The sequence below is a fragment of the Vespa crabro genome, chromosome 24 (assembly GCF_910589235.1).
Source record: "Vespa crabro chromosome 24, iyVesCrab1.2, whole genome shotgun sequence".
Lineage (NCBI taxonomy): Eukaryota > Metazoa > Arthropoda > Insecta > Hymenoptera > Vespidae > Vespa > Vespa crabro.
The window spans coordinates 464587-479586 of NC_060978.1; the positions used below are offsets into that span (position 1 = coordinate 464587).

Genomic DNA, 15000 nt, shown 5'->3' on the forward strand with positions numbered 1-15000 from the left:
GCAGGGAGAAAGCAATCGGGCGGCGCGGATTCAGGCTTTTCACAGCCCTTGTCGATCGCGCGAGATTGAACGAGGCGTGTCCAAGTGCCGCGACTTCGGAATATCCGTATAGAAAATTGAAGTAGAGAGAATGCTCTTTTCCCAACCGATCACAGGATCTGAAACTTCTTCTTCTTCTTCTTCTTCTTCTTCTTCTTCTTCTTCTTCTATCTTATTCTTTCTTATTCTTTTTTGTCCGTGGTGGCACTTCTGTCGATCGCTTTTTAAACGGCTAACTCGGTGCCGATTTCTTCTTCTTCTCTCTCTCTCTCTCTCTCTCTCTCTCTCTCTCTCTCTCTTTTTCTCTTTCGAATTGTTTCAATTAGAATCTAACGTAAAAACTTTCTCATCTTATTTTTCCGCTACAACGTGATTTAGAATATTTCGTTACGATGATATCTTCGATATTACAAAAAAAAAAGAAAAAAACGAAAAGAAGAAAGAAATAAAAAAAGAAAGAAGAAAAAAATCGACGTCAAAAAAAAAAAAGGAAAAAGAATGCGAATTTAATCGCATTAAAGAAATCAAAAATGGTTGCCCACGTATGCGTATGCACATACGCACGTCGTACGATAGGAAGATTATTTTACGCGTTACGAGATACATACATACATACATACATACATACATACATACATACATACATACATACATACATACATACATACATACATAAATATATAGTTACACACGTCGGAGAAACATTCGTGGTGGAACGTGGGTTTGATCTAGCACGATGCGCCACGTTCGAGAAGAGCCTGAAAATAAGAAGGAAACGAAAGAGACAGAAAGAACATTCGACAGGCTGATGGAGTGAGTGTTGACTTAGGATAACAGTCGCCTCATCAGTCAATCAGTCAGGTAGACTACGGTAGGTAGGTACTTCGTCTTCGGCTCCGAAGCCTGTCCTCCTGTTCCGTTTACGTCCTCCCGAACGATCGCCTAAATGAATCACGAATCCGACCACCTGACGTTTCGAGAGGACGCTTGGACGCCCCGGCCAAGCGAGGCTCTTAGGCAAAACGAATGAAAAATACAGAAATGAATCGTAAAGATTTTTCATCGGCTATCACGGTCCCGTTTCGTTTCATTTATTATAAAGGCAGTTTACGAACTTCCTCTTGGACATTTCCTTTCGTTGAAGAAAAAGAAATGGCGATTGATCGAATCACCGTAGAGAGTCGTTTCATGCATCGCGCGTTCGCATCGAGTGCATCGAGAATCGGAAGAAAAATAAAGTGAACAGAAATGAAAGGAGAGAATGCGAACGTACGATTCAGGAAAATCATGAAATGGCGCTGCTCGAGCAATTTTCTCTCTTTCTTTTTCTCTCTCTCTCTCTCTCTCTCTCTCTCGCTCGTTCAGTACATCTTGGCGTAGCTGTAGCGCTGGGTTTCGAGAGGCGCTCGCTTCGAGAGGAAGAAGTGCCCAGGGAGAATGAGAGGAAAGACGGACAGAGGGAGGGAGGGAAGAGGGAGGAGAGACGCGTGGAGGAAGGAGAACGGATTCACCCGTCAGTCACTCTCTGGCAGACCGCGAGAGAATCACAATGCAGAGCCTCTCCCGCCTCTCTCTTCATTCTCCACCTCATCCTCATCCTCGTCCTTCTGTCCGCCCGTCCGTCCGTCCATCCGTCTGTCCGTCCGTCCGTCCGTCCGTCTGTCTGCCTGCCTGTCTGTCCATCCGTTCGTCTCTTCGTCTGCCTCCTGTCACTCTCCTCGCCAGCCTCCCGACGGTTCTCTCTCGCATCAGAAATTCATCTCCTCTCCTGTCCTCCTCCAGTCTCCTTTTGTTCCATCTCTGCCGCGGCCGCTATGCCGCCGGCTTATTATGTATTGTTTTATTGCCGGCTTTTAAGCTAACTTCGATCCGTTTATTCGCAAATTTCATTTCTATGACTGACGATTCTTCTTCCTATGATCCCTATTTATTCTCCCCCTTCCCCCAACGCCCCCTTTCATCTTTATCTTTTCACTCGTTCTCATCTCCGTAGTTATCATCAAACGTAATTTTGCTTGAAATCCGAAAAAAAGGTCTTAGTGTCTCTGACATTATCGCGAATGAAAAGACGTGAGAATGACACGAGCAAGGAAACGATGATACTTAAAGGATTCGTCGAAATCAAATTGTGAGTTTTTCGAGTTTTAATCGTGGAAATAAAAATAAGACACGACAGGGAAATTAAATTCTTTTATGCCTTCACGCACGATCGATCTCTCTCGAGATAAAAAAACAAATAACTAAATAAGTTAATTTTGTTCTCGTAATAGAGATCTCGCTAGATCGTGATTTGGGATCAAGATTACTCGGAGGGGAAAGCCGATGATTTTATTTTATTTTATTTCATTTTATTTCTTTTCTACGTATGTTTAAGCAATATTCAAAGGTATCGAAATTTATCGTGCGAATCTTTCTGAATAAACGTTGTTTTTCCATGGAAGAGAAGTCGATTTATCTCTTTTATCTTCTCAAAAGTTTATCGGTAAATAATCCCGCTTTCGATAAGGTACCTAGCAAATAATTAAACATTACTCTCTTCTCGGCAGCCGTCATAAATTTAACCGAGTGCGAAAGTATGACTATGCTAGTGAGTCTAATTACCGTTAAATGAAACTGATTTAGCGCTTTCGAAGGTCGCATAAATCAAGGCGTCGTGCAACGTGCACTACTGCGTGCTTTTAAACGCGTTAAAGTATATTTCTTGGTCATCCATGTGATTTACGTATACTCCTAAGGAGAATACATCCTAAGGAATATACTTGCCGGACATTTCGAAACAACGGAAATTTCTCAAAATCTTTCAAATATTTACGAGAACCGTAAAGAATATTTTAAGTTAATCACGTAATGAAATAAACGTTTTGTTTATAGCCTCGGTAAGATAATTTCGGAACTTTTATCATTTGCACATGAGATCGATCGTATTCAAAATTTATGACATCTCTTGAAAATATTTTATTAAGGAAAACAATTTTTTGGTATTTTTCTTGGCAAGAAAAACGAAACGCTTATCGATCCATATAAATTTAAAACGACAAAATAGGTTCTATTATTGACATAAAAATATTTTGAAGTATTATCGAGACACGAGTGCGAGAGAGACAGAGAGAGAGAGAGAGAGAGAGAGAGAGAGAGAAACTTTAGTGTCCATTGCATTACGAATGGAAGGAAAAACGTTGATGGTTTGAACAAGGTTACTGGCAATTAGCAACGTACGATCGGGTCTCCATGATTCGTGAGCGTGACTATCGTCGGTTGCCGAGAACTCGCGGCGAAGAGAGTTAGATCGCGGTATCGTGAACACCATGGATATTCAACCGGGTAAGCAGTTAACCAGTTTCACATAGCAACATGTGTTGCACGCTACGTATGTAGCTACTCGGCTATCTGTGTAACCGAGTTCGTAGCACATGTTCCTATGGAAGATGGACAGAGGAAAAGGCCTACGAGAGGAATAATGAAAATAAAAGGAGGCGGACGGAGAGAGGACAGCTACGAGAAGCAGTAAGGTTTGCGTGACGCTATGAGGAGCGAATAAGATGGAGAAACTAGCTTGTAAAGGCGATAGGCGAAAAAGGAAGGAAGGAAGGAAGGAAGAGGTACATACAGAGATATATATAATGTATCAAGCGCGTTCAAGCAAATAAAATGGAACAAGAAAAAGAAAAATTGAAAAAGATAAAAGGAGAAAACTTTACAGCGAAAAGGGCAATGAGCATAACTGATAAAACCAATTATTGTTTCTTATAGTTTTAATGTAAATGCGTGTTCGATTTAAAAAAGAATTTGTATGACGTTGACATAGATTAAAAGATCTTTTGTAGAAGAATGATGGATGAAAGAAGAGAAAAAGAGAGACGAAACTTTAGAGAACGAAAGATGGAAAGAAAAAGTTTAAAGCTTCATACGTATGTACTAATGTAAGTACTAGCTGGCAGCGAGGTACCAGCAGCTCAAGTAGCCGCGAGGACAGGAGGAACGGATATCGTACGGCAACATCTTCTCGAGTGTCAGGACTCTGGTCGCTTTTAAACTCGGTACGCCACGTACCTACCCGTCGTATCTTTCCTTACACTGCACCAGTATATGCAACCCCCCGTGCACCTTGTTAGCGGCCTGCCAATAGGAACCGCACGACGTTACTTCGTGCGGCCAACATTTGCATCCTCTTCTCGGTAGTTGCCGTGACCTTGACCATAACTGGATATATATATATATATATATATATATATTTGTATATATTTGTGCGATCGTCCAAGTAAAATACATGTAACCGAAAGATCTCGTAAAAATTGTTTATTAAAAAACAATTTTTCATAGCGATAAATTAAATAAATGTTACAACAAGACGATCAAGGATTCGTCAATATCTCTCGCATGAAAAGGATATTTAATAAATGATTGATGCTTTCGTTGAGATCTCTTTCGTCCGAAACAAATGGAAAGATTTGAGGTTTGACTATGATCGAGAGATATAGAAAAGAAAAGAAAAGAAATGACGCGAATGATGCTGCGCCGAAATATTAATGGGGAAAAATGTTGATGAAAGGAAAAGAATAAAGAAGAAATAAAGAGAAGAGGAGGAAGGAAGAAAAGAGAAGAAGCGAGGAAGAAAAGAAAAAAGGTAGACGAGTGTACGAGCGAGGCAAGTCGAAAGGGTAAAAGAAGAGACGATATTCGAAGCGGGCGGGGCTGCCTGCCTGCCGGTGGTCCGCCCGCTCGTTCTCTCTCTTTCTCTCTTTCACTCTCTTGCAAGTTCTCGCATTCCCCTTCCCGCAACATGCTTGAATCCGAGCGATCCTCAGGGTCCTCCTTTTATCTCTTCTCGTCGTCGTCCTCGTCTTCTTCGTCGTCCTCGTCGTTGTCGTCGTGCTTGTCTCCTCTCTCTCTCTCTCCTTTTTTTTGTACCCCCCGTTCGTTTCTCTCACTCTCACGAGTAGGATCTTGAAACCGTGCGGTGCTTCCACGAGCAAGAATCGTCCTCGGTCGCGTTGCCTTCTCTCGAAGGGCCGCTCTGGGAGAGAGACAATGGACAATGGGGACATAAATCTGCGTAATTAGTTGCCGATGCTCCTACGGATCAATGTGCGATCTCCTTTCTTCTCCCTCTTCCGTGGCCCATCCGCGAACAAACGATCGTTTGGTTGGTCAGTCGGCAAAGTAGGACGGTGCTCCTGGTTTGTCCCCACCCCCTCTTCTTTCTCTCTCTTTCTCTACATTGAGGAGGTGTGCTGCCGTTGACTATCTTCCGCCTCCCCGTACCTCTCTCTACTCATCCTCCTTCTGGTTCCTCTTCTTCTTCTTCTTCTTCTGCTTCTTCTTCTTCTTCTTCTTCTTCTTCTTCTTCTTCTTCTTCTTCTTCTTCTTCTCTTACGCTCTCGTACGAGTACCAGAAGAGATCGCCACCGACGACACTCCCTTCCTGGAGGTGGACACGCCGTTCTCAAGATGGCGGTCTTCCGAGGGTTCTACCGATAAAGAGAAAGAGATAGAGAGGGAGAGAGAGAGAGAGAGAGAGAGAGAAAAGGAAAGAGCTTCAAGACCGCATCTTCGTCTCGTATTCGATGCTCCATTGCCGCTTCTATGTACTATGTATACTCCAAAGTTACCTCCATCTTGAATATAAGACCGATGAAAAGCGTTCGCTATTTTGACAATATTTCGTTATCCAACGAATCGAATGTTAATCACGATTAATATCGAGGAAAGAAATGAGCTTGAATGAAATTGTACGAGTTTGTGGGCCACCATCTCGACGGCTTTCTAAGATTCGTCGATTCTCTTCTAAAAGGAAATGATTTGATTAAAACTCATAATGCAAATGACGGAAGTTCTCTCTCCCAGATTCACAATGGTACAGTGTCATAGTCGACGACGTATCCAACGTTCTCATCGTAGAGTACGGTAGATGTCGACGACGCCATCGCTGTCGCCTTCGTAGTCGTCGTTGGCAGCGGCGCCGTCGCGAAAGGCTGATAAATGAACCGATAGTGCCATTGTGTTACTCGCCATCTGCACCTTTATATCACTCCTGGGTACTTAGCTCCGTCATTTCTGAGCGTCTTCTCTCTACCGGGTCGCATGCTCTCTGCCCCCTCCTTTCTCCTTCTATCGTACTTAATCACCTCGTGCCCGATGCTTTAGATGATAGAAAGTCCTACTTCACTGTTTCCAACGGCGTTTCTGTCACGGATGGCTGCAGTCGATGGAACCGCGATATCGAAGATTTCAGCCTGCGGATATATATTCTATAAATTATCAAAACCTGAAACGATTTCTCTGCCAATCCTACGATGGTAATTGATAAAAAAGAAAAGAAAAAAAAAAATAAAGGGAAAAAAGAAAGAAAGGTAGGAAAAAAAAGGTAGACTTTCTTCCCGACGATTCGAAATAGAAATTCTAACATTTTCTAAAATCATTTTCATTCGTTCTTTGGGCTTTGCTTTTAAACGCAAATTACCTGTTAAATAAACACGATGAATTAATTACTGCAGGATTAATGAATACGATTTAAATGATATTAGAAAATATTTATGTTCGAGAGCCGTAATGTTTAACAAAAAATACGAGATAATCAAAAAGCGAATTTGTTATTTTTTTCACAGGGGAGGACGGCGTCGAAGGCTCAGGGCCTGGCACGGACCTCCAGGGCGAAGAGGGCGATTGCGTCGACGAGGATGGCCCCGTTAGCCCTAGCGAGAGAGGTTGCGCACCTGCGGCCAAAGAAGACGAAGATGGCGAGGCGAGCGACGAGGAGGATGACGAGGAAGCAACGCCTCCCACGCCACCACCCGCTTCTGCTTCCGCGAGATTGAACCCTACCATCTTGAGGGATACAGGACCACCTGACAGGTATTCAAGTTGGTCATTATATCACCTGACACGATTCGAATCAAATCGAATAATTATTTTTTTCTAATATTATCTAGTAATATTTAGGTGAAATAATGAAATGATGAATATACTTCGTCGAATTTATGAAGATATCCAATTGAGAATGAAACTTTTATTTAATAAAGTATTACGTTAGTTTGACTGATACGATAGATCTTTGACGCGCTCTTGATTTATATTGACTGCTCCTTTGATCGATATATAAATATATATATATATATATATATATATATATATATATATATATCATATTCTAATGTCTGTCACGTATTGGCAATTCTCTTTCAAAGCAAATAGTTTCTTTCGTTTCTTTCTTTTTTTTTTTCTTTTTTAACATAGAAACCCGTGCACTCGTGATATTTTAATTGAAACAAAATTAAAAAATTACATCACGCTCTATATCTCCTATCAAAGATAAAGGAATAGTTGAACGGTGACAATAGATCGTGCATATTAAAGTCTGTTAACGCACATTAGATGACTTTTCAGTTGCTTTCAGTTAGTCGTAAAGTAGCCGGAGTAATAGGCTTTGTGGAATACAAATCAAACAATATTGATCATAAACACATGCGACTTATATGAAATCCGTTTCGTATTGAAACTCTTTAGCAAGTATTTAGTCGTCGTTCGTTCAGTGGGCGCGTATCAAAAGATAAAAGTAACTTTTAAGTGATCAAACTCATTTAATCGACCATCGTAAAAGTTACCAATGCACGGCTAGCCTTAATGCGCGGTACGGTATTTACAAAGGCTATCAGCGAAGCTCATTCGAGCCTCGCGTCGATATCAAAGCTTCAACCTTCTTAGCCGAAGGAGCTTAAAATAAACACTTGGCCGAACAAGTCTACTACGAGAAATTAGTGTGTAAATACTTTCCTCTAATACGTCATTGTATCGAAAAAAGAACAACGTATCGCGAACTTTATCGAAAGAAAATGATACACGTGAGGACATTCTCTTCGAGAAATCTTGATCACACAAGGAACAAAACGTTTTTTCAATGTACGCACGTACATACGTAGTTACTCCTTTAGTACTATTATCAACATTGCGAGCAAAAGAAAGAGGATTTATCAAACATTATTAGCCCATATACAATATTAGTCAATTACATGGGAAAGCAAATAGTCACGCGTTGTTATAAAATTAAGTCTTTAAAACGGAATCGCGTAACAAAGCCACACTTACAATTAGACGATTGCATGTATGACGAGATGCGGCACACAGAGAGAAAGGGAGAGAGAGAGAGAGAGAGAGGGAGAGAGAAAGAGAGAGAGAGAGAGAGGACGATCAACATTGTGGCGTTTCAAACTCATTAGTCGGTGCTTTATCCGTAGACTAGATAATAAAGCACCTAAATCATCGGGGAAGCCATACGCTGCTTTTGCACTTTGATGTTGCCGTCGTTGGCTCCCTCTTCTGTGTGTGCAAGCATCTGTGTTTGTTTGTTGTGTATGTGTGTGTGTGGAAGTGCTCGCATATGTGTGTGCAAACGTGCGCATATGTGTGTGTTTTACGTTCTGTTCCTTGTTTGAACGCAACAAATCGTCATAGAGCTGGTCTCGTCGTGTGCGCTGTACTGGCAGGTTAAACGAGAGAGAAAGAGAGAGAGAGAGAGAGAGAGAGAGAGAGAAAGAGAGAGAAGGAGAAAGTGGGAGAGAGAGAGAGAAGAGTAGGATGGAGGCAGAGGGATAAATAAGCTGGTGTCAGAGCTGATATCGGTGGCTGCCGCGCAACGTCGCACGGCTAATAGAGATAGGCACGTGTTACGGAGAGCGTCCTACGCCGCCGCCCTGCACAGGAGCCCGCTAGCGGCACCCGTTAGAGGCACCCACTGCTCCGCTAACGCCTCCTCCACCTCCACCTCCACCTCCATCACCACCTCCACCTCTAGCTTCTCTCACTAAACTAGGGACGGGACGGAGGGCGGAGGTGTCGTTCGTCCCCTCCCCTCGAACCGCCAGCCCCCAAAAACTTCCCCTGCATGCGTGGCGGTGGTCCCCTTTCATCTCGCGGCACGCATTCGGCATTCAGTCAGGAGGAGTCAGTTACGAGCGAGCCGTCGACAGCTCTACTGTGTCCCTTCCGTTCCGCGTCGAGAACACCTCGTCGTCAAGTGTGAAAAAGAGAGAGAGAGAGAGAAAGAGAGAGAACATACGCGCGCGCCCGCGCGCGCGCGAAACGCTTCGACCACGTGCTTCTACTGTCCGTGCTTGCTTCTCGAGATAGATCGTTCTCCTATACGTGGATGACGTTCCGTAAGGTATCTAATATTTCTTTTTTTCTTTTCTTCTTTCCTTTCTTTTTCTTTTCCTATTTTTTTTTCTTTTCTGCTTTTTTCTTTTTTTCTTCTTTTTTTTTTTTCTTGTTTCTCTTCCTCATGGTGTTTGAGAATTATTAGATCATACGTTTCTCATGTCCTCTCTCTCTCTCTCTCTCTCTCTCTCTCTCTCTCTCTCTCACTCGCATGTGCGTGTGCATTAATGTGATACATGCTAATGGAACTTTACTCGAGGGAACATCTCTGGTCGACTTGGACTTTTATGTATTTTCGTATTTTCGAAAAAAAAAAGAAAAAAACAAAAAAAGATCAATATTATATATGTCGTGCACCCAGTCGCATTTTACGCGTGCAACGAACCGACGCGCCACAGTAAGGCTAACGCGAATCATCTCTTTTCCCGTTGCACTTCTGTATTTTTATTCGCATGCATATACTCGTAGATACGAGGAGTTAAGAACGACAGGCGTTTTCAAGCGTGAATTATCCATCGCTGTTCGCGTCGCGAAACATGCCAGCGTCAAGAGAGGCTCTATCTATCACGCGAGACTTTTTTTTTTCTACTTATATTCATCACCGATTCCGGGTATTCGTCGTTTCCATCGTGCAGCAACAGCGAAAGCTGTTTACGTAGTAATTCTCATGGCGGCCGGTTATGAAATATTAACGTCACGGCGTCACCTGCGTTGTGCCGGCATTCGCGGATCAGTTACAAGAAATTTATCGCTCGGTTATCATGATTAATGATGCCTGTCCGGTCGAGAGTTCCGGTACGAACGATTCGTGGCATCGAACGCGCTTTGTAGAGATCGGTGGGTGGGGGAGGGAAAGTCGCAGATGAGAGAAAGAGATAGGTAAAAATAGGAGAGAGAGAGAGAGAGAGAGAGAGAGAGCGAGAGAGAGAGAGAGAGAGAGAGAGCGAGAGAGAGAGAGAGAGAGAGAGAGTAAGTGAATCGAAAAATCAGCAATGAGTCGAACGTGACAGGCTAATCGAAGGGAATATCAAAGGCCATCCTTTTTCAGTAGCCCTTTTTGTTACTCTTTCAGGGAACAAATGAGTCCACGCTGTCCCTCGAGAGATTCTCGGGAATCCTCCGGTCCAGCGACCGGAAGTCCCCCACCCTTAGCGACGAGGAGCAGCGCGAGTCCAGTTAGTCCGAGTAGTATCGTGCCTCTACCCCTTGGGACTCATCCTCTCCTTCCACCGCATTCGGCGGCAATGATGGCAGCGTATCTTCAACAAACACATCAACGACTCCTCCTCGGACATTCGCCTTTATCACGAGGCTCGGTATCGCCGTTGGTATCGTCCTCTTGTTCGCCACCAGCAGCGACTCCGGGTCTCTTGGTCTCGCCGAGCAGCGTCGGTGAGGTATCACCCTCGGCAACTCCATTGCCAGCTGTTCTGGACTTTAGCACAAGAAAAGCTTCCTCGACAGAAGAGGAGGAGGAAGAGCATATTCTGAATCTCAGTAAACCGCCAACGCCGTCCTCTTCGACGGAAACGAACAACGGCCCGTTGGATCTGTCGGTGCCTAGTAGAAAACGACCGGGTCCCGAGGATTCCTCGCCTCCACCACCGCGTAAATCCTCGAGATTGGCCGGTGCGGCTCCCACGAGTCATCAAGATGCAACGGCAGCAGCCAGCTCACCGTCCACGTTCGGTAGGCCACCGGTAGTGTCACCGTGGACGTCGCCGGTCGTGGCCTCGCACTTTCCATACTTTGCCGCAGCCGTAGCGGCAGCGGCTACTAGTCAGCAGCAATTGTCCCCGAAAAGTACTGGCGGTGTCGTAGATCATCATCAACTTTGGAACGGCAAAATGAAGCCACCAGCCGCGCTCGAGAAATCGTATCAACCTAGCGAAGCGACAAAGGCCCTGGAAAAAATGAGCGAGCTGAGCAAACTAGGTGGTGAGGATCTTTTCAGGTCGTCCTCGTGCAGCGGCAGTAGCGGTGGAACGTCCATAGGCAGCACGCCGTCCACGACGTCGAGTAGTCGTCACAGTGCTTGGCAATCTCATTGGCTGAACAAAGGAGCGGATCAGGCCAAAGATGTTCTCAAATGCGTATGGTGTAAACAAAGCTTCCCAACGCTCGCCGCTATGACAACGCATATGAAGGAAGCGAAGCATTGCGGCGTTAATATGCCCGTACCACCCCCGGCCGCTGCTTTACATCCCCAACAAACAACGATGCCAACGATACCGCCGCCGCAACAATCGCACCAGCCGCAAACTTCGACAAGCAACCCCGGTAGCAACAACTCCGCCGCTCCAACTAACAAACAAAGTCCATCGGAGTTGAATCTTCTCATAAAGGAAACCATGCCATTACCGAGAAAGCTGGTCAGAGGTCAAGACGTTTGGCTCGGGAAAGGTGCTGAACAGACCAGACAGATTCTCAAGTGTATGTGGTGCGGCCAGAGCTTCCGTTCCCTCGCAGAAATGACCTCGCACATGCAACAAACGCAACATTATACCAACATTATCTCCCAAGAGCAAATCATTTCTTGGAAGTCTTCCGATGAGAGCAAGGGCGGCGGTGGTGGTGGTAGCGGTAGCAGCGGAGGTGGAGTCGGAAGCGGAGGAAATACGGGTGGAGTACCGCCTGGTGCCGGAACCGGTCCACACGGAGGTAACGCCGGTGGCGGTCCCGGGGCCGGAGCAACCAGCAGTCATGTCAGCGCCGTATTAACTTGCAAAGTTTGCGATCAGGCCTTTAGTTCATTGAAGGAGTTGAGCAATCATATGGTCAAGAATTCGCACTATAAAGAACATATTATGCGCTCGATCACCGAGAGCGGCGGTCGTCGGAGACAAACGCGCGAGAAGCGAAAAAAATCATTGCCTGTGAGGAAGCTATTGGAGTTGGAACGCGCGCAAAACGAGTTTAAGAACGGCGACGCTGCGACCGGTCTGAGTCACAGCCTTGGAAAGCACGCCGGTAGGATCACCTGCGAGAAATGCGGCGAGAAGATCGAGACAACCATTTTTGTCGAGCACATACGTCAATGCATAGGAGCAGGAACGGTTGGTGTAAATCAACGTAACTTCTTGAAGAACGCACTCATGTCGAATCATTTGCCAGCGACTTTGCCACCGTCGAGCGAAAGCGGTCGTAAAAGCGTAAACGAGGACGCCTCGTCGGTATCGTCGAGGCACCACCGATCGCCTTCTTCGGCTAGCGATGCTACCACGCCGGGTAAGGACACACCAACGCCGACAACGAACGAAACCACCGGCACGTCCTCGCCTTCTGTCTTAAATGCCATCGAGAAATTGATCGAGAAGAGCTTCGATTCTCGTGTAAGACATGGCACGGCAGGTTTGCATCACGCTCAACCAGGCGCACCTATGGGCACTAGCATTCTAAAAAGATTGGGCATAGACGAGAGCGTTGATTATACGAAGCCTTTGGTGGATCCGCAAACGATGAATCTTCTTCGATCTTATCAGCAACAACAGCAGCAGCAGCATTATAATGCGAGCGCAGCCGCGAGGAGAGAGCGAAGCGGCAGCGAGTCCAGTTCCATATCGGAGAGGGGAAGCGGTAGAACGGACACGATGACACCGGAAAGACGTATGGATCTGACAACTGTTGGCCACGAGAGGCATTCTACCGGCCATTCTCATCATCATCGTGTCACTCCGGATAAACAAGCTACTACGCCATTACCAGCACGTCATCATCTGGGTACGGAAGAGTCCGGTGACGAGGAGCCTAGCTCGGTGGTTGTCAAGAAGGAACCCAGGGACGAAGAAACGGACGAAAGAGGAACGAACGAGGAGGAACAACAGGCGCAATCGTCGAGAGAGGTATTCGTTAAGAAGGAAATCGTGGACGATTGTAGAGAGGACGAAGAGCAAGGTTCGTATAATCATCGACGAAGCAGTCTTCACGAGACGGCTGAAGAGGGTAGAGAAGTTCCATCGCCTCGCATGAATCCACCAACACCTAGATCGACCAGCCAAGTCGAACAAGTGGCTCGTAGTCCTTGCAGAAACAGTACAAGCAGTCCTACTAGTAGCGATAGATCTGTCACCCCGAGAGGAACGCCAGACACGAAAGCTTCCAGCAGCCTCGGTGCACTCTCTTCCATGTTCGATAGTCTATCCGGCGGTGGTGGAGGAAGTACTGGTAATACTGTTGATTCGCAAGGACGAAAGACGAGCAGTCATCCGCTCGCGGCTCTGCAAAAACTCTGTGACAAGACCGAAACACGTGGTCCCAGTGGCAGCGGCGCGTCCAGGTCTACTTCTGGCTCCGGTAGTACGATCGCACCTGGAAGCGGTAGTACGGTAGGCGCCAGTGGACCAGGAACCGGACCCACACCTGGAGCCATTTTAGCCTTCAGTTGGGCCTGTAACGACGCCGTAGTCACGGCAGACTCGATCATGAAGTGCGCCTTTTGCGACACACCGTTTATCTCCAAAGGGGCCTATAGGCATCATCTTTCGAAGATGCACTTCGTGAAGGACGGCGTCATCCCAGATCCATTGACAATCGGAAGATCGGCAGCAGCGGCCGCGGCAGCCGCAGCCGCTGCGGCATCACAAGCGACTTCCGGTGGCCCGAGTCACAGTTCCTCGTCTCCACCTACGTCCCAGCGCAACAAGTCGCCGCCTCTTCCGCAAGCGAACGGCAGCCCATCCCAGTCCGCGGCCTCTCCGCTCGAGGAGAGCCCACACTCCAAGTTTCTCAAGTATACGGAGCTGGCCAAACAGTTGTCCAGCAAATACGTATAGTCCGAGCTCCGTAAGTAGCGGTGCCACTTGTACATAAGTGTATCTATACTGTAACGACTGTAACTAGCGATGTGGTTGGAAATTTCGCCGCGCGGACGTCCTGCGCCAATGGCATTTTACTTCGCTTTCAAATTTATGTTCAAAGAGCGCCAGATCGATGATAGTTGGAAAGTAAGCGATTCGATCGATACCGTTCGCGATAAGACGAATCGAGGGAAAAAAAAGAAAAAAAAGCTCCTTAATCTTAAACCCAATAGACTTTTTACAATTTCACATATTGATCTTAATCGTTCGATGATATTACGAATTATATTAACTTCTTTCGTCGAAGAATTCAAAACTAGTACTTCTTAAAAATCCAAGATCGATATCAGCTATTTAGATTTATCAGGCAAAAGGTGATGAGGATAGGGAGGAAGGAAGGAAATAGAAAAAGAAAAAAAGACAAAAAAAAAAAGAAAAAAAAAGATAAAAAAAAAAAGAAGAAGAAGAAGAAAACTAACACGAAGAGATGATCGTGCTCGATCGTGAATGGCTCTCGTTATCGAACGCGTTATCTGTCGCTCGGAATATGGTGCTCTTTTAACATAGAATTGTTTGTTCACGGAGAAATATGTCGATTTCGACGACAAGAACGGCAGGCTTCGTTCGGACGTCGTTGGAGGAAAGTTTAACAGGCGACGCGGACATCTATCCTTTTCTAATTATTCGGCGATCGTTTTGGGCCATCATCGAGGACAAAAATCTTGTCATTCCTGGGGGGGTTATTGGCACGATCGATATCATCGTGCACGGCCCTTCATCGAGAAATCTCCGCACGGAATAAATAATGTGATGGAGTGTTTCGAGTTCCGTTTCGCGATAGTAGCCCTACACCTTTACAAACGCATTACTTCTTCCATTGCATTCGTTATTACCTTTCGAAACGCGAGAAATGTCAGTGGTACGCATCCTGCAAGACGATCTACGTGTTTTTCTTTTCCCTTTTTTTTTTCTTTTTTCTTTTACTTTTCTTCCGTTTTTTCTTTTTTTCTTTTTC

At 45.5% G+C, this 15000-nt stretch overlaps 1 protein-coding gene across 8 annotated transcripts in view; it reads left to right on the top strand.

Annotated features, from left to right (window-relative positions):
• Positions 1-15000, top strand: part of LOC124432333 (protein tiptop) — a 147123-nt gene that overhangs the window by 129319 nt on the left and 2804 nt on the right. For all 8 annotated transcript variants that reach the window (XM_046981231.1, XM_046981234.1, XM_046981236.1 and 5 more), the window contains 2 exons: positions 6645-6891; positions 10262-15000. The exon at positions 10262-15000 is cut by the window's right edge and continues 2804 nt beyond it. In XM_046981231.1, the coding sequence (XP_046837187.1) occupies positions 6645-6891; positions 10262-13961 (3947 nt within the window). In that variant the 3' untranslated portion in view covers positions 13962-15000. The remainder of the gene's footprint in view (positions 1-6644; positions 6892-10261) is intronic.